The sequence below is a fragment of the Mugil cephalus genome, chromosome 12 (assembly GCF_022458985.1).
Source record: "Mugil cephalus isolate CIBA_MC_2020 chromosome 12, CIBA_Mcephalus_1.1, whole genome shotgun sequence".
NCBI lineage: Eukaryota > Metazoa > Chordata > Actinopteri > Mugiliformes > Mugilidae > Mugil > Mugil cephalus.
The window spans coordinates 9,681,546-9,708,827 of NC_061781.1; the positions used below are offsets into that span (position 1 = coordinate 9,681,546).

Consider the following 27,282-nt stretch of genomic DNA (forward strand, 5'->3'; position numbering starts at 1 on the left):
TAGACATTTAATGCAGTAAAATACGTTTAGCTTTAACTACCACAGGACAAAAAAAAAAAAAAAAAAAAAAAAAGGTTGCACGGTTGCAATAATACAGTAGCTACAATACAACTATTCATCCACTCTGATAACATCACTGGCTGATAAGTAATCATAAACACACTACAAGATTCAAGGTTCAAGAAACATTTGGTGTCATTATCTGTGTACATAAAGACATTTTGGGTGGTAGCTCCTTGTTAAAGTTGTGCAAATGTTAAAAAAAAATGTAGAATAAGCACTATAAAATAAAATAAAAATATAGCTGCACAGATATACATATAAGTAAGTCAGCATAGTGTGTGTTTGTCAGTGTTAGGAGGGAGGGTTGAGTGTGTGTGTGTATGCAAGGGGAAGAAGCTGTCTCTCAGTCTGCTGGTTGTGGTTCTGGTATTTCCGCACCTCTTCCGTGAATGGAGAGGTACAAACAGTCCATGGCCAGTGTGGCTGGGATCTGCAGGGATTCTGCTGGCCCTCTTTTGGACCCCGTCAGCACAGACGAGTTCTTCCTCTCCTGTACCATGCAGCTCCCATACCTCATTGTCACACCAGGACAGAGGGCAGGTTCTGTTGTGGCCCTCTTCAGCTTCCTGAGGAAGAAGAGCCTCTTCTGGTCCTTCTTCACCAGGTGTGCAGTGTTCACAGACCAGCTCTGGTCAGATGTGATGTGGATGCCCAGGAATTTGATGCCATTGACACGCTTGACTGCTTCCCCTGGTATGAGGAGAGGAGTGTGCTCTGTCCTCTTGGACCTCCTGTGGTCCACAATGACCTCCTTGATCTTACTTGTGTTCAAAACTAGGATGTTGTCTGAGTGCCATTCTGTCAGGTCCTGTCTTACCACGTAAAGTTAACTGTGATCTTTACTTTAGACAGTATATTAAACTACAAAGTACTGTGTTAATGCGGACTAAATAAACCTAGCACATGTCCCCCGGGGTCGGGAAAGCTGCAGCGATGTTTTTTGTCCCCTCCTGGACACCGTGGTTTGGGAGAGTTTCCTCCTCCCAACAACAACACAACTCCCCAACTCCTGTCAGATCACTTCTGCTTCCACTACGCTGCACTGATTTGAATCTATTAAAATATGCCATAGCTCGGTGTCGCCCGTCGTGACACTCGCTCACAACTATCCGGACTCATTCAGAGTCATCCCACCTCAAACCCCCGCGTCTTTCTGTCGAGTTCACGCCGTCATCTGGTGAGTTTTTGAGTTAGCCTCTGTACAAGCATTAGCCTCATGCTAGATAACTTAAGTTTGTTAGCTGTAGGCTTCATTTGATCGACAATACACGACCGTCGTGTTTTACTCCACTCAAGCCGGCGTGTGTGAAGACACTGTCAATGAGATAGAAAGCCAGGAAGGGAAAGTTGTGTCTGTTTTGTCTCAGTGGCAGTGTGTATCGATTAGCTAATCTGTCACATAGCTTTGGACTTGTGTGTGTGTGTGTGTGTGTTTCCACCCATAGAGAAACAGGTGACTGCAACAAAATATGTCTCTGACAGGTTTATATCTCTGTGCTGTTTTATGACAGTAGCTTTATGGACACAACGTGCAGCCACTGTCTATGATAAATCTTTTTCTTATTTTTATATTTTATTTTTTTAAATTTAGTTAATCAGTCTTCCATCGCCATCGCGTTTCTAATTTCTGTTATTTAGCATTGCTTACTGATTAATATTAGCTTGTCAAAATAATCAAAACGCACAGTTGAATCAACAGGTCTCTGGGTTATTTGAAACAAATGCTGGACAGCATAACCTTCATGAAGCCACACTGTCCTACACATGGACACACAGAGACAGACGCCTTGTTGATGTCAACTATAGGTGATAAATGACCTGTAGTCTTATCCGTGTCCCAAATTTTCTCTGCTATTTGGAGGAGAGAATAAGCGAGAACATCTCACGTGACAGTTTAACATCTGTATTTCGATCATTATTCCTGTCAAACTTAATCCAGTGGCGTCAGGCTCTGGGTCCAGTAAAGCACCTTGAGACAATCTGGTTTGATAGTGATGTGTAACGAGTGATGAATAACATAGAATTGATGAAAAGCAGGCCATTGAACTCGTTTGATATGTTAGCAGAGTCGTACAGATGTTAAGAACTCAGTAAACGTCGACTGTAGCCTCTCCAGCTTAAATGCCTGAAATGATTTACACATAATCATGGAAATCCATCCCTGACCTTTGAAACAGTATTTTAGCATAAGTGAAAGCCTGAAAGAGCTGGCAGTGGACTGTCCATGACTTAAGAGTATTTGTTCTTTATATGATCACCAGAACTAAAAACTGTGACGAATGTGTAAAATATTATTTGTCATTTCTATGTACTCCTGCTTGAATTCATATGTGACCGTAACATTAGGTGACTAAATATCTGTGTTGGAATTTCATGCATGTTCTTGAAACATATTTAAAACTAAATTAGACACCAGACAGGTAAAAAGTAAATTTGATTGCTTGCTTCTATGTATTTATCTACAACAGTGGTTCCCAACCGTTTTTTTATTATTTGATTAGAAAGTTAACCATTTAATTCAGTTTCAATTGATACAAATATTTACATCCTAATGTTCATTATTATTATTATTATTATTATTATTATTATTATTTTACTATTGTTAAGTCCTTTGTTTGCAGTGAAGACACATTCTTCTAGTTTCATAAATGTCCTCTCCATCTTTCTGACAGCAGTGACTTCAGTGAAAAAATGCCTTCATGACACTCGGATATTCTATATTCCAACTTGGAAATGTCAGACTTCCCATATCATAGCGTTCACATTATAGCAGTGAGGCAAAAAATTAAGTTTGGTATGTTGTGATATATTGTTACGTTTGCTGAACATTAAAATATGTGCAGCAGCTATTTTTCTATTTTGGAAGCAGTTTGAGTCAACTCATTTGACAGCTCATTTTTCCCAAGTTGTCTTGAATGCAGCATCAGCTGCAGCTGGATCTCAACCATGCTGTCCAAGACCCACCCCCACCCTACTCCTGACTGGCTAGTGATGTTAGTTGAGAGAGGGAAAGCTGTGTTACTCCATTGGTTGATGAACTCAATCGACAGCTGGAACCTGACAATATCCCACATCAACATTATTATTTTTCTAAATGTTGATCTGTTGGTAAATCGCAATTGAACGCCGCACGCCAGAGATCTGGTACGATGCTGGAATACTGCCTCGTACATGGAGACACACCCAATACCACCTGTGATCTCTGGGGTGCAGGAGGCATGGACCCAAGATTGGGAACCACTGATGTAAAGGGGCATTTATGTACATAAACTGATAATGATGATTGTTGTAATCCAGAGCCAGAGAAGAACCATTTATACGAAAGCTTTAGTCTTCATTGTAAATGCCAGACATTATGTCAAGTAATTGCTGTAATGAACTGTACACTCGTGTTGTTTTGGCAAACAGGTGTTCAAGAAGAAGCAAGCAGTTGGATCCTGACGAACGAATGAGACGAGGAGACGGGACCGAGTATTTGCTTTGTTCCCGTTAACTGAGTGCTCCGAAAAAATGTTAATAAAGCTGCCGTCAGTGCGCTGGGGAATGGAGAGCCTGAAGTGATGGAGAACCGAGAAGAAAGGTAAACACATCCAAACACACTAATGCACTTGCAGCTGTTCTGATAACATCTCCCCAGCAGCCTGTTTCCACTGGAAACATGGTGGGTACTGCAAAATGACCTTGTGTTTCCTCTAGCTGCCGTCCTGACTATATTTACACTTAGATCCACCAGTGATGTCTCACAGCAAATTTAATTTATTTATTTTTACAAATAGAGAGAACTTTTATACCTTTGTAATTTAAATTGGTTTTAAAAGTAAAAAGTAATTTATGTTGAATAACGTTTCTGTTAAAATCCAGTCAAAACCTGCAGTAGAAAGTTTTAGTCAGTATTGAGCTTCTGGAGTTTTCAGCTTGCGTTCACCATATAATCCACTCCAGAAGAGCGTCTGCTTCGCGGTTATCCAGAATGTTCATGTCCGCTTCAGTGCGACTGTTAGATTGAGTCATTGACAGATTTGTTCTCCGCCCTCGAGATACATGTCAGGGCCTGCAGATGCTTAATTGACGGCTGAATGAGTTGGAATTCAATCCATTATTCACTCATGTTGGTCTCAAGGAAAACCCAAACAAAATTAATAAAAATTTAATAAAACCGGCGGTGTCCAGGTTCAGCATTTCGTGCCGGTGTTGAGCTCGCATTCGGGTTTGGACAAAATGTGTCCGCACATTTCAAATCAAGGCCGGTAATAGCTTGCACGTGTTTTCTGCAGCCCCGCGGACGAGGAGGCCTCCGCGCCTCCTGATCGTGGACTGCTCCACATCTGGAATTCAGCGGGCCTCAGCCAGCAGCTCTGTCCAGAGAGAGTGCTGCTGTCTAGGCCTGTTCTGCAGGTCTCTCTGGGAGAACACCATGGCCTCCTGCTAGCACAGGGTGAGTGTCTTTGTAGCAAAATAGGACTGGGTGGTAGTTTTGTCTCACAAATCAAGATATAGTGTTTCATAGTAACAGTTTCTTTAATTCTAGTTGAGTCTTTCAACATTAGGACGTGAATATTCCCTTTTTTAGACTGGTCGACCCTATAGTGAGTATAAAGGTTTAGCAGGTAATGCTGATGTGATGGTTGTATTGCCAGTGTAATGATACTGTAATTATTATGGGTAGACATCTGCACTAGTTAACGGTTATATAACCTATTGAAAAATATTTACTTAATTTAACTGTGTAATGAGCAGGAAGAGTCAGGTTTTCCTCTCAGTTGGTCGTCTGAAACCAGGCTGTTGCCGTGGAGCCTTCCCACCGTGGTTATTTATTATATCTTCGACAATGAAGCCTTTCTACTCAGCTGTTGCGTTCTTCCAGGCGGCCAAGTTTATTCGTTCGGAGAGCTGTTATGGAGGGATCTGAGCGTCCCGGCGTCTGCTCCGGCGCTGGAGGTCTCTCTGCTGGGGAAGACCGTGGTTCGAGTGGTGGCCGGCGGCTTCCACTGCGGGGCACTGAGCGACCAGGGCAACGTCTACATGTGGGGGGAGAATACCGCAGGGCAGTGCGGGGTACCTGAGAGAGGCACAGTCACGAACATCACAGGTTGGTCGACGCCGTCCTCTTTCCCCATTTACGGCCCTTCCCTCAGTGCCTCAGTTCATGTTCATTTTCTAGTCGCTCCACTCTTTCTTCTCCATTTCTTTTACACGTTTCTGAGGAATAAGCATTTTCAGAGAACACTTCCCCATTTTGTGGCTGAAGTTTTTATAAACTTTTTCTCTTTATCTCTCATGGCATTTTAACTTTTATGACTTTAATGACGCAGACGATTGCCTTGCTTCAGTTCCAGAGCCCTGCTCAGTCAGCGTGGTGGACAGTGAGGTCATCCCTCCAGCCATCGTCCGGGTCGTGGACATTGCCTGCGGTCGGGAGCACAGCCTGGCTCTGTCAGCCCAGAGTGAGCTGTGGGCGTGGGGAAGTGGCTGCCAGCTCGGCCTGGTCACCAGCACCTTCCCTGTGTGGAGACCACAGAAGGTGGGCTGCATGTGGCAATGACTCAATGAATTTATTTTGCAGCTCTAACCTGGATATAAACAAAAGAATGATCTTACAGTTTATATGATTCGTGCAGTCGACTCTAAAACCATTCAGAGTCTTTTTATATTTATATTTGAACTGATGAGAAAGAAAATCCTCGTCACATGTTAGTTGTGTGAATGAGAACAACGTATTTAAAATAGTACATTTCACCATCATTGATCAGATTTGTGTTCTCTTCCAGGTGGAGCACCTGGCAGGCAGGCACGTGATCCAGGTACACTCTCAGATACCTCCACTGCCACATTAAAACTACAAAAATGGAGGTAGATCCAGCGTCACTGGCTCAATTTGTTTCCTGCAGGTAGCTTGTGGTGCGTACCACAGCCTGGCTGTTGTTCGCAGTTTACCTCCCCAGGACTACAATACCCAGAATCCCCCGAAAAAGAGGGAGCGGGGCCAGTCGCCTCACTGCACGGTGACGGAGAGGGAGGAGGCTTTTGATGAGGCTCACTACTGTCCACTTGGGGTGGAGCTGACTGAGGCCATGAAAGACGAGGTAATTACCACTTTACAGGAAGCAAATGAACACAACATGCTGCTTCGTGCCTATAAACCAGAACATTATAACTACACAAGTGAAGCCAGAACCACTGATTACCTTGGAAAATTAAGACACATCAAGGTATGGGAAAATATTGGGCTAGAGTTTTCCAGTGTTTGAGTGCAGGGGAAATTCAGAGGTGTGTGCTGTTGATGCAGTACGCTGCAGATAAAGGGATCTCCAGTATCTCGGTGCCAGATATTACAAAACATCCTCAGAGATCTTGTCAAGCTCGTGCACTGACAGGTTGGCGCTGTTTTGTCAACATGCAGATAACCGACAGCATAAAAGACAGGCACGATCTAGCCTGGAGGCCAGACCGACTTCCTTGCCCACAAATTATTTTGTGGTTGAAAGTTTGTCTGGAGCAAACTCTACTCCGGCGAAGACCCGTTTGGGCCAATCAAATTTGGGTGGGTTTTTATGTGGCGGTGGACATGAAAATAACACCGACACAGTCGTGCGCGTCATCTCAGAGCAGCGTGGAGTTGAATTCGTTTGCAACAAAAATGGCTCAGACTTTTTGTGCAGCTACCCACTTACCAGACCCTGATGAGATTTGATTGTAGCTTCGCCAGCCTAGGCATGATCATAAGGTTTAGACTCGACGATGTATACGCTGCCTACCCTTCCTGTCGTAATCAGAGCGGTATAATATGACAGCATCTAGGGGTAGTAAACATGTCTTGGCTGACTTTTAAAGCAGTCATTTCCATGATCTGGTACCACAGCTGTTAGCTGTTTCAGCGCTGTTTGATGCCCTTCTATGGTTTGCATTCCCAGACTTCTCCCAGAAGACGAGGCCCCAGACAAAGGCTCCAACCTGGGGGAATGTCAGCTGGCAGCAGCCCTGGCTCTGGAGCCAGTTCGTGCCCATTTTCTGATGACGGAAAATCAAACACTAAACAGTACAGTGTTAATAGACTTGTGTTTCTCTTTTATCCCTCAGTTTTGCACTTATGTCATCTATTTTATTTTATTTTTTTTGCTTTCTTGTGTCTCTCTCTTTTGCCTTCTTTTCCTTTCACTGCAAAACTTCAGGAGGAGCGTTCCAGTTACCACCAGTCTTGGAGCCGAGGGGCACGATAACTCTTTAACCCTAAGTGATGGCAGCCCTAAAGCACACCCATCGTCAGACCAGAGAGCCAACAAGAACGCAGCCTCCCCTGATGAACTGGAGCTTCAGAAACTCCTGGAGAAACTTTCGGGTCACTCACTGGAGCCGCGTCACACCACAGGAACAGGAGATGACGACTCGCTGAGCAGCCACACCTCAGGTTGGTGTCATTTGTTCCTTCTTTCTTAGTTCATATTTCCTTTCTGATGTATTATTTCATTTCATGCCTTTCGGTTGGTTAGACGTTTGGTATTTAACATGCTTATTCTTTCTCTCTTTATTGTTCCTTAATTTGGGCTTTGTTCTTCATTCAGCTGCTTTTGGGGGTTTTGTTGTGATCTTTTTTTTTCGACCAGTGTGTGTTTGTGTTCTTTTATTCGATTCAGCGTCGCTTTGTTCTTTGCAAATTCAATATTTAATCTGTTTTCTTTCTCTTTCCGACAATAATGTTCTCTTCCTCTCCCCTCCTCGATCATTGCATCCAGATGACAGCTGCCTTTCCTCAACTCCTTCCACGGATCTGTTGACTTCCAGTTACAAAGACGACTCAATCGTCAAGAAACAAAGCCACGAGTAAGGCTGACTTAAGTTAACTGTGAACCGCTGTCTGCTCAAGAGTTTCTGATAATTAATGTATCACTTCAATAATCTTATGTCACAAAACTCAGATTTGTGTTGTGATATTTTTGTGAATCTTCCTTTTTATCTGCCAACTGGTTTCAAGTAATCTTTGACCTTCTGTCCCACAGCGACGGTGGACTTTCTGGGCCGTACTCATCTTCCCCGGTGTGTTTGGAAGAAGTTCGTCTCTGTCTGGAAAGGGAAAATCAGGCGCTGCGGGGGCAGAAGAGCTCCAGTCTCACAAATATACACCAGAAGGGGATAACAGCAACGAGCAGGAGACGCTCACTTCCTGGAACTCCCACCCATGGTAGGAATGGCAGGGTGTGGACAAATTGACTGTACTTTGGGGAAATAAATGTATTTGCTGTCATGCCAAAAAGTTAGATGAAAAGACTGATACACCCTAAATATAACCCAAGAGACTGTTAACTTTGCTTATTATCAAGACCAGAAGAAGCTATTCAGGGCAACTCCTTGTAAAAACTACAGGTTGTAGTTTTTTAGATTTTCAGTTGAAATGAACAGACACAGGACAGCATGTCAATTGCTCGAGTAACAGTGAATCATCGTGAACAGTGCCAGAAGAATCACTGATTCTATTCCTCCACGTCTGGCGAACAAGGAAGAAAAAATCTAAATGTTATCTGCAGCATAAATACACAGGGCAGTCTCTGCCCGTGTTTGCCTTTCAATTTGACACACTTAACAATAATGGATTCTTTAAAACCTGACTTTACCGGTTGATAAATAAATCACGGATGGATGTGTTATTGTTGCTTTCTTGACATAACAGCGTTCGCTTGTTATCAGAATCAAATGAAAAAGGCCACGCATTAGAAGTATCAGAGAGTCCTTTAGTCACAGTAGAGTAGCTTGTTTTGCATGAGCTAAAAATCCTCCCCTCTTATCTCGGTCTGGTTAACCATTTAAAGCCTCTTCGCTTGGAGAGTACACGAAATATCTTGTGCGTATGGTGCAATGAAACTGTGAGGCAGGCACAGGATCAAGTCTGACATTCAAAGGCACTGGCAGACACACCACAATAACTTCTCTTTTTCTGGTAGTTTCAGTAGTTCAAAATGAAAGTCTCCCACTGGTGAGCACAGACCTGAAAATCCCTCATAGGTTTTAGTTTTCACGCAGTTATATGTACGTATTTGCTAGGGATTGAATAGAACCCTTTTTCACTGAAGATGATTTTATTGCCACTGTAAAGCTGCAGCTGCCCCGAGCGCTCATCTCACTGCTGGCAGATTTCTTTAGGGTGTGTTCATACCAAACCTTCAGGTGCGGTTTATTTGTCTTTGTCCACGAAGTGCATTTAATTTTTGGGTGTTGAGAACAGTGTGAACTTATGCAGTTCAACCTAACACTTAGCAGAGTTATTCGAGCTTCTTCGCCATATTACGAATTAAGCTGAAACAGTTCCCTTACCAGGTCTTTATTTCTACCATCGTGTGTTTTTCCTTCAGGATCTCCGCGGCGGCGCCACCCTTGCGCCTGCAGGCCGTCCTCCGCTGGTCGAGGTCAGGCTGCAGCGCAGGAGGAGGCAGGGGACGGGCTGCCGTCTCTGGAGACAGAGGTGTGGAGCTGGGGCCGCGGGTCTGAGGGACAACTTGGACATGGAGACCAGCTCGCCAGGTCTGGACGCGCAGTCGCGATACATTTACGTGAAGAAAACAGTGTAATTGTGCAACAATGTTTAAAGCTAATCTTGAGGACGAATCTCAATTTCACCAATTTATTTGGCAACGTTAAACCACATGCTAACATTTCAGCCTGGTGGGTCTTCATCAGAGCTCCAAAGTCTGTGCTAGCTCCCTACACTGAACATTGAACAATGAATTGATAGCATTACAACACAAAGCACTGGGAAGGCGCATCCTCTTCAAGAACATATGTTTAAAGCTAATAAGAACATCTTATTCCTCTTATTCTTATCTTATTCCTGCAACTGCTGTCTTCATGTTTGCATTTGTGGAAATGTTGCAGACATTGGATAAACTGCTTAATAAGAGACGTAAGTTTTTCCTTATTTAGCTTGGAACAAATCTAAATGTTGAAATATAATACCACATTTAAAAATGCTTTTATCCAACCTTGAACGCCTCTTGGAAACATATATCCATGCTACCTATATGACCTTATAAAGTGTTGTAACAGTGGTATCTTGTGATAAAATAGTCAAATAAATGACAATAAATAACTTTTGCGTGTTAAGTCACAAGAAAATAATTGTATCCACAAGACTAAAGACATAAACGTGTGTGCGTCCAGGCTCCAGCCTCTGTGTATCAAGTCTTTGACGGGGGAGGAAGTGATCAGAGTTGCCGCAGGGTCTCACCACTCGCTGGCTCTCACTGCTCAGTGCCAGGTAGCGAAACCACGCACACACATTCAGTACTTAACCTTTACATTAAGCTCAAAACATCAACCTTTTTAATGTCTAAAGGTCAAATTTGGTCTCGACAAACACAGAAGTGTGCTTTTCACAAACACGCACATAAACCGTCCTGTGTGTCGCAGGTGTACTCATGGGGCAGCAACATGTGTGGACAGCTTGGTCATGTCAACAATCCTGTCACTTTGCCTCAACAAGTGAAGGTTGGTACAGTCAGTCAGTCACGCTCAATTTGAGCCCTTCACGCTTTTCTCAAAAACACAGAAACGAGATTGTCCTAATAATGCGTCGCCTTTTTTGAACCTCTCGGACCACCGTAGCTGTCCGACGGCCTCCGGGTGTGGGACTTGTCGGCCGGCCAGAGCCACTCCCTCCTCCTCGCTGATGGAGACTGTGTCCAGCCGGTGCTGCTGTACTGCAGCCAGCAGCAAGAGCCGCTATCGGTGCGGAGCGAGAAGTCAAACCACAGGCAAAGCTCGCGCCAGAGGTCACCGAGCAAGACGGAGAGTTACACAGTCAGACCCACCATGCTGCCTTTCTGCATCGAGGTATGTAAACACAGCTCTAGACTGATGGTAAGGAGGATGATGGATGGAACATTTTCCTATTGCACCACTGGGATTTATTTATTTCCACATATTTCTCATAGGTCGGTGTGGTTGAAGCACAAGAAACAGACATATCGAGTTATACGTTTGGCAGTCAAAAGCAGGCGCAGTCGTTTTTGCATTAAGGGACAGATGCAATCCCGAAATTTCGTGAACAAACATGACCAGGGTTTGTTTTGTTGATGTGCAACGCCAGAGTTGACCTCATCCACACCAGCTGCAGCAAACCTGTAATTGAAACCTAAACGTAACGGCGGTGTTTCTTCTCTTCCCGTGTCTAGATGGGTTACATTAGCAGTGTGTGCAGCGGCGGTCAGAGCTGCGCGGTGCTTTCAGACCACAACGTCATGGGTTTTATCTCGGCTGTACACGAGCTGGCCTCCAGAGAGAGACAGTTCTACTGCTGGTTGAGCAGCGTCAGGAAGGTCCTCCTCACTCCAGTGTGTAACAGAGGTGAGAAATACAAACTAAAAATAGATGAAGACACAAAGCTTTTTATTTGCGACGTGGTACAGTCGTGGTTCGATCGCCTCACGCGTCAACGTATTCTTGTGTTTTAAATGTTTGTGCGCAAATATTTGCCCTCTCGTTCACAGAGCGTGTGTGCCCGGCGTTAGGTGAGGCGTGCACTCACCTCTTCTTCTCTGTCTGTGAGAGTTTCGTTCACCTGAGCACCCTGATCGGTCGACACGCCACGTCTCTTAGCTACTTCCTCCATGATATGCAGGGCTTTGATATCACGTCCCTTCCCCTGCTGATGCACACTGAGTATTTCCTGGAAACGTACAAAAAGTAAGTTTTATTGTCTGGGCACACAAGGTCACAACTGCATTGTCCTGAAACAATAGTGTGCGGGCATTACTGTTAAAATGGATTTCTTCTTTTCCATAATAGTTGCTCGTTTAACACGTCCTCTGTGGTTCTGAGTGAGAGCAAACAAAAAAGTGAAAAATACATAAATACAGGATATAAAAAAGTGCTTGCATAAGGCTTTTCTAGCTTAGAAGCACTTTACTCAAACACTTATGCTGCCATTAAAAGGTGCTTCCCTGTGGGGGAAAGTGTTTGTTTGTGGCAGGAGCTCCCATCCTCCTTTAAGTTGCAACAACCTGCTCTGATTCCTTTAACTGCCTTTTACTAAAACAGCATCGCTCCCTGATAAAACTCAACTTACTCAGCTCTAAATACTGTAAACTTGGTTAACTTCCTGTTTATATTCTTTGGTACGGTTTTAAATCCGTGCTGACGTTCCTACTCCTACACATCTTTCAGAAACAAACCAGGGTGGTAAGAGAGTAGATGCACAGCAAATATAACTAAAACTTACAAAGTGTCTTTTGACATCAGAGTCTGTAGACAGAGAGAGAGAAGAGCCGGTGGGAAAAATTGCTTTGACTTTCAAACAGGAACAGTATCTCCGACAAAAGATTAACATTACAAATAGTTCTTATTAAGGGCTTATCTTCTCCTCATACTGTTATACTGTATTTAGCATGTGGATTAATTAGAAAAAAGCACACTGAAACCTCTCTTTGTCTGCCCTGCTAGGTATTGTTCTGCGGTTGGCGACTTTCAAGTAATGGGCGGATTCCAGCCTCTTCACAAACTGTCACTGTAAGCTCCATTATGTGTTTAATGTACTGCAACACTGAAAGCAGACGCCTCGTTTTCTTTTATGAAGCCTCATCTAGTGCGTCACTGCAGGGGGCTCGAGCAGCAGCCATCTTTTTATTCATTTTGTCGAGAAATACCCAGTTGTTCTGCGCCTTTTATCTCTACTCAAACTATCACAGATACATTAAAAGTGTCTCTGCCTCTTTGTTTCTGTCCAGCGACTGTTTAGGCTGTCAGCAGACCGCGCTCACTCAGCTGTGTGTGTCAGACCAGTCTGTCAATGGAGATGTGGATCTGGTTTCAATGCTGTACTGGCCTCTGCAGCAGCTCCACCAATACAGCCGAGTCCTGCTCAAACTGGCGGCGTGCTATGATGTGGTGAGGACAGCACCCCGCTCTTATTTCTTTGTCCCTTCCCACTGAAATCTTTCTTTCATTAACCATCCTCCTTTACTTTCAGGGCTTTCTACAAGTGTCAGTGTAATAAGATTCCACATCTTGTTCACATATACAGTAAAAAAAATAAATAAAAAAAAGCTCTCTTTCTCCCCGTCTTTCTTTCTTTTCGTCCCCCAGTTAACCGTCGAGTATCAGTCCCTGGATCAGGGCAGCAGACATTATGAGTCTCTGTCTTTGTCGCTGCTGAGGAGAAAGAAGGAGGCTGAAACCACCTTCCTCTTCTGGAAGACGCACTCTGGAAAAAACACCGTGAGTCCAGTTCTTTTGTATTTTATAACCCCTTTTCTATTCTGTTTTTTCTTTTTTTTTTTGTTTGTTTTTTTGTAACAGAGAAATATTACATCACCTAGAGGATATGCACTGGATGGTGCGCTCTCCCACCGCAGCTCCGCTTGTAACATTTATTCCACCGCTCAGGGCTAACGGCATTCCTGGCAGCGCTCTCCGTGTGCTCCTTTCCAAATCGAGCTTATCCACGAAGTCGGCTCCATCAATAAGCTTTGCCAGTAACAGCCCCAGGTCATCTGATAACACTAGATATTACTGGGGTTAAAACCTGGTTTAATACACACAGCTCAGGAGTGCAGTTGTCATCAGTGCACAGTAAATGCTACATACACAGTGTGCACTGATCAGGCGTAGCATTATGACCACCGTGGTCGTCAGTGGTTTTAATGTTGTGGCTGATCTGTGTTTGTCAGTGCTCAGATTTATATTATTTGTCGCCATAGATGTGACGATTAAAGCTGACAGCACTGATATACAGAACAAAGTGTGTTTGCTCGCGTGGTAGCGGTGGTCATATGTAAATACAGGTTGTCCCTCTGCTGAGTTTGTCCACCTGGTTAATGGTGGAGTCCTCAGCTGTTCCCACGTGTTATTTTTGGAGCCATGTTTGTCGATAGCGAAGAAGCAGACAGGAAGCGGAGGGAGACGGGAGGGCGTGACGCGCAGAAACGGAGAAGGACTCGAACCGTAGAAGTTGTGATTATGTGGCGCCTGTCGTTGACTGTTCACCTGGCAGAGTGCACCAGTCTGCGAGATTGTGATCTACACGTGTGTTTGTTCTTCAGGAGGTTCTGCGCCTCCCGCGGCGTCGAGTGGTGTGTGAAAGCAGCAACAGATCCCTGACTCCGCAGAACGCCGGGCGGTTCTCCAATCACTGGTTCATACTGTTCAACGACGTGCTGGTTCACACACAGGTACTCAGACACACACACACAGACAGAAAAAAATAACACAAACTAAGCTTTTGTTCTTCTATTGGTGGGGCAGTGCACTTTTTTAGTAGAGACCATGTATTTTTTTCTTAATTACTTAAGTTTATATGCCAAGAAAATATCCACAGGATTGTTGTGTTTCAGATCACACCCAAGCTTCCACTCCAATCTCTGTCTCGCTGACGTTTCTGGACACCTGCGCATAAAGTTTACATGTGTAAAATGTGTTTTTCGTTCATTCATTCAGGGTTCCATTCCCTCTCAAAACTTTGTAAGTATATCTGGCATCAGTTTGCCCTAATTTCACCTCCAGCCACCTGAGCAGTTTAACCCTGAGCTGCAGCAGCTTTGTTGGCCGGCCTCTGTTCAGGGCTTCCACTCTGACAGGTTGGAATGGGATTTCAAGTCAAACTAATAAATGGTAATACAGGACCTCATGCACATTAAAGCTACTATTCAATCAAATCCATTTACCTTTACCTCCTCTGTGCAGTTATTTAGTGAGCAAGTTCCTCAAACTAGACTATAACAGCCAAAATGAATAATAATTTTAATTTAAATTAATTTTATTATTATTTTAATAATTAATTTTATTACATCTATTGTATGTGTGTATGTACATACAGTATAATGTTAAGTCGACTTGAGTTTATGTTCAACAGCATTGGTAGTGTTACATACTTTAACACTGAAGATGTCCTGTGTTATCATTTATTTTTTGCATGTTCTTCTGTCGACTGTTTCTGCCCATGCTGGACTTGAGCTGCTGCCAAACATCCCGCTGTGTGTAGATTTGGGTTTAGAAGACGAGCTTAGGTCTTAGTGGTCGTAGGTCTCAGACAGTGAGGGTCATAGTGAAAGGATCCAAGTCTAATCCAAGAGACAACATCACCTGCTCCAAACTGGTGGACATAACTGTTAAGGAATAAAATACGTTTCGTTGCCTTGTTCTTTGTGTTTCCTCCTCACTGGTTTGGTGTTTGTTTTAGAAAAGTCTAGGTTTTCCCTTCCTTTCCATTTGGTGTGGTGTGATAATAGAAAACCCTGCCACGTCTCTTGTTTAGCATATTTGGAATATAACTGGGAAATGATGCACATTCCTCTTCCTCTTCTATTTCACTCCTTTTTACAGCCCTTTCTGCTCACGTGCACTCAGTAAAACTGAAATCACACTGGACATGTTTTTTGTAACTTCCCTAATTTACCAGCACATGGACTAAACCACAATTGAGCACTAACAGAGGCAAACCTTTTGGTCGTTCTGGTTGCGGTCATGCCTCAAGATACGAGTTTTGCAATCTCAGATTGTGCGATGTTACCAAATATGAGAATTTAAGAAATACACTGTTCTCTCTTTTCTTTTCCTATTCATTTGTGTGTGCTTGCAGTTCTCCACGCATCACGTTTATCCTCTGAGTTGTCTGTGGGTGAAACCAGTTACTGAGGACAGCAGCGGACTGTAAGTGTGTTAATGAATGTCAAAGCTAATATGACTAAAAAACATCCTTCTGGTTGGTGGATACTTCACATTGATTCTGTAACTACAGTCCTAATAAAATTTAAGAAGGAATGGTCAATGTTGTAGAAATGTAGCATTGAATATGTCTTTTTAGTTTTTAGTTCACATTAATTATTGTCTATATGTTGTGTATTTTAAGCTATGCCATCCAAATAACATGTCCAGAGGAGAGTTTCACTTTGGTGGCTTCAACGCCTCAAGAAAAGGTACATTTATGGTTTATACTCTTGGTACCCACTTCTGGTAGCCTGGTTTCCAATAACAGTTGGTTTACCTTGTCTCCCGACAGAACAAGTGGCTACGATCTCTAAACCAGGCGGTGGATCAGGTGATGGGCGGTGGGGGTCAGGGGTCATCGCCCGGGATGACGGCAATGTCTCGCACGGCCTCCTACGCATTCACTGCCGATGAGCGATTCAAAGACGCTCGGTACACCGGGAGCTGGCTGGCGGGACGGGTTCATGGACGGTTAGAGAACTCATTTTACTTTTTGCTTCTTGGTGTTCGTGTGTGCGTCACGAATCTCTGATTTCTATCACTGCAGCCTTTTTGTTAAGGTTGAATGTTCCCTGCTCATACCTCTGACGTTAAACAATTTCACTGCATGTGTAGTTAAGTAGTTAAAATGTCCAGAACCACAAGCATAGTGGACTCAGTACGTTTACCCTGTGCAAAAAAACTAATTATTGCCTTAATCCGACTTTAACTGGACAACTTAAGTGCATGTAAATACGTTGCGCCAACTAAAATCTCCTTATCTGATTAAGACACCCAGATAATGAGGTTGGAAATCGATTTTCTCCAGCGTGTATACGCCTTAATTTGACTTTTAACTGGACAACGCGTGTGCGCATGCACTACAACCGGTGTGCTGGTGTATGATCCTGGAACAAAAATATCCAAGAAAGCTGGTCGCAGAAGAAGAAGATGGTATACAGAGTCGGTAGAAGAACCACCTGAGGGATAGTGCCATGTTATCTGCACCAGAAGTAGCGCGCACATATGTACAAGATTAAAAATAGCTGTACTATTATCTATCTGGTTGTTCTTTGAAATACCACTCTGCCCTATGAAGGACTCTTGTTTTTTATATGACATATTAGGTCCGGAAAGAGGGCCGTATTAACCTCCTGACAAGACACATATCGCCACCTAGTGTGGAGGAGGAGGAGGATATGCTCCCTGTGCATGTAAACGCACTGACTGAGAGAGGGACTGTTCATGATTCTCAAAGCAGGAAACATTTGTGTCAGGACAGCAATGATTACGAACAATTAATTTACATAATTTGCAACACTCCTGTGTCAAGTTCTTGTTTGTTTACCTCCAAACAGCAGCTCTTTAAATGTCAGCTGTGTAAAATAATCACATGTTGTTCTTTACAGAGGAACCATGAAATGGCCGGATGGACGGACGTACAGTGGGAACTTTAAGAATGGACTGGAGGACGGGTCAGTGCTCTAACCTGGTGTAGTAATGATTATCATATTTAGTTAACATATTTAAATACTTGGTGGTGACTATTAGATATTTGCCCACTACAACTGTTCAACTGACAAACAAGGATAAAACTGCTCCTTCAGCATATCTTTCTTTTCAGCTATGGGGAGTGTATAATGCCAAACAAAGTGCTGAACAAAGCAGACATCTATCAGGGACAATGGCGAGAGGGCAAGATCCATGGTTTTGGCAAGTACAAGTCAGTATACACTTTCTACTCCTGTTTTTACAGATAGTCTGTACATAAAGAGACAGCGTCTTCACAAGCTTAGTCATCTTCCTCGTCTCTGAGATGCCTCTGTCTGGTGTTAAGTAGCTGTACTCGACACCAGGTCAGAAAGGTCGGAGTCTTAAAGTCATTAACTCAGGTTAAACAGTGACTCTGGTCACAGGTCAGCAAAACTGAAACATCTCCACAGCACTTTGCCTTGAGCAACCAGCGAGGCGATTGAACCCATAATTTCAGCTGCCTTAGTGCCTTTCTCTGTACTTTTACACGTGGGTCACTGGCTGTGTGTGTTTGTGCGGCTGTGGGTTACACACAGATACGCCACCGGCGAGGTGTACGAGGGCTGTTTCTGTGACGGACAGCGGCACGGCTATGGCATGCTGAGCTCTGGTAAACTGGCCAGGACTTCCTCCAGCGTTTTCATTGGCCACTGGGTTCACGACAAGAAGACGGGATACGGAGTCCACGACGACATCACCAGGTCTCGTTTAAGGCATATTGTGTTAGGCAATTTTTGCGACTGCATCTCCTTCAACAATCTAATAACCTCCTTCAATGATGTAATAATCTCCTTCATAAATCTAATCGTCTCCTTCAGTAATCTAATACGTTTTCTGACCGAACTCTCTGGTTATGCGTCTGCTGTTGTTAGACCTTGATCTCGTTTGTTTCTCAAGAGGTGAGAAGTACATGGGTCTGTGGCTGGATGACCAGCGGCATGGCAACGCTGTGGTCGTCACCCAGCACGGCGTGTACTTCGAAGGGACTTTCAGAGAGAACAAGATGAGTGTAAGTGCACCCACGGGTATGCAAATCTCACTGTTGGTTTTACTGAGTCAACCAGGGCCAGGGGACAAATCCTACTATTGTGATATTACACAAAACTCTAAACTGATGCGGTGAAACAGTTTGAATAATTTATTCTACATTAGATACAGTCTTTGATGGATGAATGTTTCCTCTCAGGGTCCTGGTCTGTTGGTGTCAGAGGATGACACCACTTTTCATGGGGAGTTCTCTGAAGACTGGACCATCAGTGGGAAGGTAGAACACATCTCTGTTTAATCTGACCTGCTTCCTGTTGGTGTATAACATATATATATATATATATATATATGTTTTTCTATCAAATGTATTTCTCCTCACTCCTTCCTCTTCAGGGTGTTTTGACCCTGTCTAACGGTGACTCTCTGGACGGCCAGTTCAGTGGAGAGTGGCGCACGGGGCTGAAGGTGGTCGGAGTGTACAACAAACCAGGCTTCGAGGAGCCTGAAAACAAAGAGAGAAGCAACCTCCAGTCAGTATTATTTATGATTAAAGCTGGCATCGCTTTCCTCAAACACAACCATTATGTTTGTGTGCATTTGTTGCCAGCTGATGACGAGCGTGATGTAACGGTGTAATTGCGCACAGCAGGTTGGGTCTGTACGCGGTGCCTGCAGATCAGAGGTGGATCTGCGTGTTTGATGAGTGCTGGAGTCGCCTGGGCTGTGAAGCCGCTGAGAGAGGAGAGAGGACTACAGCCTGGGAGAACATCGCTGTCACTATAACAACTGCACGACGACAGAGGTAGACACGCGTTCGGCCCCGACCGCGAGCATCTGGGCAGCTTTGCTCATCGGCTTCTGTGATTCTGCTAATGTGATTTGAAATGAAACAAAAGACACAGCATGAAAATATCAGCTTAAATCTGACTGTTTTCACGCCAACGCCGAAACAACTGTGTCGGAGATATAGCTCTTTGTGCACATCCTGTCCAAATGGCAACGGTTCAGAAGTAATTACACACTCGGACTCTAAATGGTTGTGGAGCAGCTGCACGTTTAGACTGATGCAGCTGTCTGTCGGTGTGCGGAGTGAAATGGTGACCGTGCAAGCTAAGAAAGCAATAAAGAAGCTAAAAAAAAACTCTATTGAAAAGATGTCACACATAGTTCATAAAGCAGGTGTGCGACAAATGTTGAAAAATGTAGAGCGAGGGAAAACTTTCTGACTGCACGGAATTCTTTCTTTGTTATGTGGGCGGCCATGTTTCCTTGTCAACAGTGAGGAGAAGACCTGATCGGAATCTCCACCTAGGAATTCAAACCACAGCCGCAAAGAGAAAACCATGGCTGCAGTTCGTAAAACGCACAAAAAAGAAGCCAGTAGAGTCCAGAACAAACTTTGACGGGCTGACAATAAAAAAAAAAAAAAAAAAAACGAAATCAAAGACACGGAAAGAGGAAAGTGTTAAGAAAGCCTCTTCTTGTTCTGTCATGGCGAGCCATGTTCTGCCACGGCCGCATTCACGCACATCCACTAAAAGAGCTGAGACTCTGATGTGGTTTAAGTAATTATCCTGAAACCCTCATAGCTTTAAGGACAAATGTGGAACAAATGCTTAATGTAATCCAATGAGTGCTAATCTTGTACACAGTTGTCAGCTTTAAACTGTGTGACTGTGTGTGTGTGTCTTGTAGCCCAAACCTCAGTAGGTCCCAGAGCAAAGTGCTGGAGTGTTTGGAGTGTATCCCTCAGTATGGAGAACCAGTCACCACTGCGAACTATGACAACGTACGGAGATACCTCACTAAGGTACAAGCGAAGAGAGAAATGATCTGTGACCATCTTTGACCCCCACCGCCTACATCCCTGTCTTTATCTGTGCTTTGAAACAGAAACACTTCTCTATGCAAATCAATACAGTTCAACAGCTCAAAACTACTGATCAGCGCCTTTTTGTGTCATCAGAGCTTCCTCTAAAAGTGTTAAACAGGCAGCTGAGTGCGCATGTGGTTAGAAAGTCCGTGTTGCTTTTGGTTAATACTGTATTTTTAGTGTGAGGTGTGTGCAACTGAATCAAGGTGGTTGTTTTGTAGGTGTAACGCTTTTCCGTTTTTGCTGTGTGTGTGTCCGTGGTTGTCAGGCTTGCGAGACCCCCCACCACCCTCTGGGCTGGCTGCTGGAGACGCTGGTGACGGCCTACAGGATGACCTACGTTGGCGTGGGATCGAACCGCAGGCTGCTCAGACCGGCCGTCCAAGAGGTCCAGGCCTACCTCATACATTTCTACAGGATCATCAGGTCAGATCCTTGTCTTTGTCGGATCTTTGTCCGCCTTCTCGCTGCTCAGTGTCAGCCCGGCCTTCGGTTTGACCCTCGGCGTGTGTTTACAAGTCTTGAACGGAGCTTCAGCTCCGACTCTGAGACGGTGCAGCTGGCCACGCAAACACTTACTGACGCGGAGAAAACGTCTTTCCTGTAGATTTCTGTTTCCGGGGTTACCGGATGATGGGTGCATCCTCCCGGAGCCTCTTCCCCCTCCATCCCAAAGGAGACGTAACTCAAGCAGATCGGACCAAGGGTGAGTGTCATCGCTGCATTCAGAAACACATGCTTCAACTTCACACAATGTGTGTAATGTTGTAGTTCTAATACAGTTTGGAGTTAACAAGTAATTTGCATGCGACATTTCCATTTGTGTACTAGATATGTGGCTCGATGTAACTGGTTCTTTACGCAGTCTGCATTTGACGTTCTAATTCTCGTTTGAACTCACAAATACTGGAAGGATCACGTTGCATTAAATGCTGAACGTCTCCTCCTCCACTGTCTTGTTCTCCTGCAGCGTTGTGGTGGTGAGCTGCTCCTCTCTGCTCCTCCCGCTGCTCCTCCCTCGGCTCTATCCCCCTCTCTTCACTCTGTACAGTCTGGAGGAGGAGCGCGAGGAAGCGCAGTACTGGGAGCGCATCCTTCAGCTCAACAAACAGCCGGACCAGTCCCTGCTCAGCTCTCTGGGGGTGCAGGAGTGAGTTCCCGCGAGCAAACGCACAATCTCCACTCTTTCTGCAAGAAAACCTAAAGCAAAATTTTTTTCCCCTCCCACTTGTAGGAAGTTCTGGCCGTTGTGGAGGTCGATTCTTGGGGAGAAGAAGCAGGTCAGATATTATCTGCTGTCCACCTTGTTATCGCTTTCTGTAAAGATGTGCTGCATTTGTATACACTTATAACTTTTGTCATGTTCTCTGTATCGGCATCACAGATTGTACCCAGCAGTAAAGACGCCTGCTTTGCTTCTGCTGTAGAGACCCTCCAACAAATCAGGTAGCTGCTTTGACTTGATGAGACGTTTCCTTTATGGTTTTATGGGTATTTTAGCCCAGATTTGAGACTGTCAGGGAGTGCGTAGCTCAGTTGCAGGGTCTCTAACAAATTGCTTTAATTATTCATTTTTCCTCCCATGCGTGCAGCACCACATTTACTCCATCAGACAAACTGCTGGTCATCCAGAAGACGTTTGAGGAGTTGAACCTGGAGATAAAACCTTTGCTGGTTGGAGATTACCTGTGGTGCATGGATGATCTGCTGCCGCTCTTCATTTATGTGGTGGTCAGAGCGAGGTGGGCTGTCGCACGTTTTGTTGGTATAACTGCAAGTTGTAGGCGTTTAACGGCCTCAGTTGTGCGTCACATCCACTTCTATTCATACTCTTTGATAATTTAGATCAGGGGTGTTCAACGTTTTTCATGCCAAGGAACCTAAACTGATGGAGAGGTTAAGTAGGGACCCCCAACTACCATATGTGTGTTGTATATTAAGCTCGGCCTAGTGCTGTTTATAAATATACATGATTATTATCATTTTGCATTAAATATTAAGCTATTCAAACATTGCATAGGTTCAAAAACTTCAGGGTGGCCGTGCAACTTCCATAAACATACATACAAACATGGGATTTCACTTGGAGGCTGAAGAGAGTCCCTGCAGTACCCTTGCGGACCCCCTAGGGGTCACGGACCCCTGGTTGGAGACGTATGATTTAGATCAATACTTGTCTGACTGCACGCTGACATGTTTCTGCTGCTCTGCTCTCTAGGATCAGGAACCTCGGAGCTGAGGTCAACCTGATAGATGATCTGATGGACCCCAACATTCAGCACGGAGAGCTGGGACTGATGTTCACGACACTAAAAGTGCGAGCAACGAATTTACTACATAGACACAGAAAAGTACATCACAAACGGTCTCATTTGAGTTTCCGCTGCATCTGAACTTAGATGAACGTTGTACATGTACTTTCTATCCTCATATCAGTACTGGAGCACTTCCTTAATTTGTGAATGAAACTGTGGTAGGTTCAACGTCACTGCTAAAGCAAACTTCATTCCTAAAGTTCCTACATGTTTGGAAAGTACTTCCTCAACATCAGCAACATGGTTAGCATCTGCAGCTATCATACAAGAACTACATATAGCCTCGTCCCTACTTTCTGTGGCTCTCGCGTTTAGTTCCTCAGTCTCTTTTTGACATGTCTTCTCACCTTGACCCATCACCAGCTCAGCTCTGTGTCTGTGTGTCTCCGCTGTAGGCCTGTTACATCCAGATCCGGGAAGAGACAATTATGTAGACAGGAAGTGACTGTCCAGTCCCAGGAAGTGGAAACGGCGACGAACAGAACACACCCAACAGTGGAACATTCAGTTCATCACAGGAAGAGGAAGTCTGACACCTGGCACGCTGTTAAAATTAACGGTATGCTACGTCACGGCATAGGTCCGTTTTCACAGGGCAGCAACACACTGCCCTCTTCTGGACATGTTAGAAAACTGCACGTCTTCATGACGTTTGTTTAGGATTTTCTTTTTTTAGGTTTTCCAATTTCAAGACATTTCAAGAAGTGACAAAGATGAAACAACTGCACTTTTTTTTAGCATTTTATAGTATAAACATGAAGGGTAAGTCACTAGAATTCAGTTTATACTGCACTGTAATTACTTTCTTGGTTAATCTGAGGAAACACTTGAGGAAAAGGGAGTTAACTACGTCACTGACAAAGTCTGGGACATGATTTAATTTTAAGAGGTTAACTGAACTAATCATTTAAATATTTCTCCAGTTAGATCATCAGATGTTTAAATTCACTGAATACTAATACACTGAAACTGGCAGAAAAATGTATTGTAAACTTTGTAAAATAGAAGATGGAAGATTCACACTTGGGCTTGGTTTCAACACATCGTTTTTTTAGGTTTTTACAGAGTGATGTGAGTGCGGGAAAGCCCTCAGTACTTTTCACTGATCTCAGAGCATCTGCAGGAGACACAGGTGGAGTTTAGAGCAGCTGGGTCAAACTGAGCTGACCAGAGATCAGGTTTTACTCGTTTAACGATATCAAACGAGCTGCGAAAATCACAGTTAGCCGACTCGATGAGTTTTATTGTTTGAAGGAGAATGCCTGTGGTTTACCTCCTCGGAAAACAAACTGAACCAAAATCACCAGAACAGAAAGCTATACGTAAAGAGTAAAGACACATTTGACACAGAAAGCAGTTCTGCTTTCACAAACATTCAGTTTCTACATTCCTGTCCTATAACACAGCAGTGAATGTGATCTGGCTGAACTCAGGTCTGGACCTCCTGATGCACCTAACCAGTATAAATTTGACCATCAGGGCAGTGACATGTCGTCACGGAGGGAAATGATTTTGCTCTTGATTAAATAGAATTAATGAGGGAACACGGACTAGCTCAGCAGGAAGGTTAATTCCTCTCTTTGTTATTCTTTGCAGTGTGTGTGTGTGAGTGTGTGTGTGTGTGTGAGAGTGTGTGTGAGAGAGAATGAGTAGATTAAGAACAAATCCAACAAGAAACACTTTTGATTTTAGTTACCATCATCAAAAATGTCCTTGTTGAGCTTCTGCACTGACTTAAATGAAAAGAACGTCTCCACGTCTGCTACGATTGTCTATCACTGCGTGTACTTTATGCATTTAAAGCACCTGTAAACGTGTATTTTTACATCTGGATATTTTAGGGACATGAGAATATTATTTTTAAACCTTCAGTATCTTTCTAAATTGCCACTGTCGTCGAACAAGAAGATTTTTCTGTTCTGACCAAACTTCCATTTCTAGCTCTGATCACTGTCGCAGCCATACGAGTCTTCTTTGAGCATTATCTCCTTTCTTTCCTTAGGAGATCGATGAGATTCATCACTTTTAGAGGGTTTATATGACTTAATTTATTTGTGATTAGAAAGTAATTTAAAGTATTTATTGAAGAATATATTGGTATAAATCATTTCTATAATATAAAAAAAATCTAAATCAAGAATTCCTCTGAAATCCCACCAGCAGCGCCTCTTCTATAATCTGTTGTAACTAAGGACACGTCCACTATTCAGTTCACTGAGAGCTGTGATGTGCTGAGACGTAGACCCAGTGTCATAGGTTAGATTAGCAGCTGTGTGTGCTGCTGTCATGTTAGTGACTTAATGAACTGAGCCTGAACAGACTGGAAAAGACTCGACATACTCTCGTTCAAGTCTCTTGAAATTCCGGACATTTCAACATAAAAGAAATTCTACTGTCTGTTCGGTTTGTGCTGAATGTTTACCTTCAGAAACCTGTTTAAATCCAGGAAGTGACTTCCATGTGTTTCTTTATTTTGGCTGCGCCGCAGGCGTGTGAGGGAGACTGACTTCTTTGACCTCCACTAATATCATTGTTACTGTAAGTTTAAAAGACCACAGATGTTTTCCATGTCTCAGCTCGTCGACGTTAGCTCGTCATCCTCAGAGCTGAAGCTCACATTCGGTCTTCTGTTGTCTTGTATGTGGATTTTCTAACTTTTCGGCAGCCGTTGGTTTGAGATCCACTCAAAATGTTAGAAAGTGTGTGTGCACAGGTTTCAAATGTGCAAGAACTTGTGCATTAATACATTTTAACAACAGTTCTTTCCAGCGTCATATGCTGCGCCATAATGTAGCTGTGGGTGTTTTGCTCCTTCTAAAAAGAACAGAAACCAGCGGCTGCCTGGGAGAAAGAAAACCGCCAGGAGGAAAGAGTCAATGTTGATGTTGTCAATGAGCTGACACATGTAAAATATTTAAGGTGATTATTTTTCTAACCAGGTTTATATTTTTGTAACTTCATGGAAAGAGGTGGTCAGATGAACAGATGAAGATGAAGTGGATGTGTGTTTATTAAGAAAGGGCAATAAACAGATTATGCAAATGTCTCCTTGGGAATGTTTTCTTTCTTTTCCACAGCAGGAAGAAAATATATATGTAAAAGAAATGTACTCAGACCACCGCTGAGGCCTTACTCGCAGCGGAGATTAACAGGATGAAAAGGGAGTCTCATTTTTAACGCTGTATGTCTGTGTTCTCACACATTTTCACCAAAAATGTTGCTACAAATAAACATTGTCTTAATTGTGTCTGCTGTCACCAGTTTAGGACGTACCTAGAAGTAGCCTAAAGAGGGATTTAAAGACCTGACAGGAGCTGGTGGGGACGGCTGATAGCATGGACGTCACGTCTTCGTCTCATAATAAGCTGAACATGGTAAAAAATAATCAGTATTTCTGTACGTGAAAAAGGAATATTATGAGAAGCGGTCAAAAGCCAGACGTAGAGGCCACCTCACTATTTGGCAACTTAACAACGAATCCCCTCTCAGTTTGGATCTCATTTTGGATTCTGGTGCTGTCAAAGTTACTGTGTTAATTGCGGCAATTACTTTAAAGAATTTAACTGGAGAACTGGAAAAAAAAAATGATGTAATTAATGCTGTTGTATTTACTCCTGGTGGCACTTGACCCATTCATTACCTTTCGTCACGTGCACAAACTAGCCAGGTTTGGTTAGGATAACCGCCAGCCTTGTGGCACGAAGATGGATAAGGACGGACTTTTAGGTGGACACTTTCATTTTAAAGAGATGCCCGACGGCATGTTAGACGAAACTAAAGTAATTTGCGCTGAATTTAAGTACCATAAAAGTAACTTGTCTCTGTCGTATCACCTCTAAGCAAAACGCCCCCGTGGGGCCTCGCCAGTCTGCACAAATAAAAAGAAAATAATTTAAACACTTTGTAAATTAATAAACTTAATTCATTTACAATATATTATGTGAATCCTGATATAGATAGATCGATAATCCTTCAGCCTGGAAAACGAGTATAACCCCAACATCCTCCAAACAGGTAAAATGTTCAGTAATCAAAAATGGACACAAGAGGGAGCTAATGTGTCATGAAGGGCAGAAGGACGGAGGTTTTGTCTCCAGGAGTCATCCAGTGTCTGATGGTTCAGTTCAATGTTGCTCTCTGTCTGGACATTTGGACTCATCAGGACTACGTGGCTCGTGCTGAGACAGCAGCTGTAGCCTTCACACACACACACACACACACACACACACACTCCTTACACTCAGGTTGCTGCGACAGTGATGCTGACACCAGGAAATAGCGTGCGTCTGCCTTGATGTCTCTGTCAGGTTCGCTCTCCTGCAGCTGATCCCGTTAAGATGGAGCCGCCCGTGTCACAGCTGCCTTCGGCTGGAGTGGGATCGCACATTAGCACCGGCGTTATGTAACAGGATCAGGTGTCTTTCCCTTGAATAATGCATGTGATTGTTACTCACCAAATGTCGTCACCTGTGTGCCGAGCAGACACGATGATGGATCTCTAATGATATCAGGCCCTGAGCCTGTATCTACAGCATGGGAAGTAAATACTGAACCTGCTGAACCTTTAACGTTTACATATGGGGTTTCTGGGACTGTGCTGGTATTTTTATTTAATTTAACTAACAAACGAGGGAAACACGGTTAATTACTGACATTGTGGTTTTCTATACATCTCCATTTACTGCCAAGAAAAACAGAACTTCCAACTTCTGCTAAATCAGCAGCAGCCTTTAACTGTTCTCTCGTACGGTTTATAATGAATCATTTGACGTTTGACATTTGACACATTCTGTGCAAATCAAAAGTAAAATGACTTCATATTGACTGCTCCAACCTTTTATTTGG

At 43.7% G+C, this 27,282-nt stretch overlaps 1 protein-coding gene across 3 annotated transcripts; it reads left to right on the forward strand.

Annotated features, from left to right (window-relative positions):
* Window positions 1–1,041: 1,041 nt before the first annotated feature.
* Window positions 1,042–25,483, forward strand: LOC125017850 (alsin-like). 3 transcript variants are annotated; one of them, XM_047601368.1, is made up of 41 exons: window positions 1,042–1,240; window positions 3,472–3,643; window positions 4,338–4,498; window positions 4,928–5,152; window positions 5,394–5,584; window positions 5,832–5,864; window positions 5,952–6,146; window positions 6,975–7,099; window positions 7,233–7,468; window positions 7,794–7,881; window positions 8,058–8,239; window positions 9,405–9,573; window positions 10,210–10,306; window positions 10,459–10,536; window positions 10,654–10,881; window positions 11,223–11,394; window positions 11,538–11,733; window positions 12,490–12,555; window positions 12,774–12,933; window positions 13,132–13,263; window positions 14,088–14,216; window positions 14,482–14,505; window positions 15,623–15,693; window positions 15,893–15,959; window positions 16,043–16,221; window positions 17,139–17,204; window positions 17,354–17,452; window positions 17,799–17,963; window positions 18,160–18,271; window positions 18,449–18,526; window positions 18,643–18,779; window positions 18,896–19,051; window positions 19,945–20,059; window positions 20,391–20,548; window positions 20,730–20,828; window positions 21,093–21,272; window positions 21,357–21,402; window positions 21,507–21,568; window positions 21,715–21,864; window positions 22,341–22,437; window positions 22,833–25,483. In XM_047601368.1, the coding sequence occupies exons 2-41, from the start codon at window positions 3,624–3,626 to the stop codon at window positions 22,869–22,871; spliced, it is 4,983 nt and encodes a 1,660-aa protein (XP_047457324.1). In that variant the 5' UTR covers window positions 1,042–1,240; window positions 3,472–3,623; the 3' UTR covers window positions 22,872–25,483. The 3 variants fall into 3 exon arrangements, with proteins under 3 accessions (XP_047457324.1, XP_047457325.1, XP_047457326.1); XM_047601369.1 differs by having other exon boundaries at window positions 18,899–19,051; XM_047601370.1 differs by lacking the exon at window positions 14,482–14,505.
* The last annotated feature ends 1,799 nt before the right edge of the window (window positions 25,484–27,282 follow it).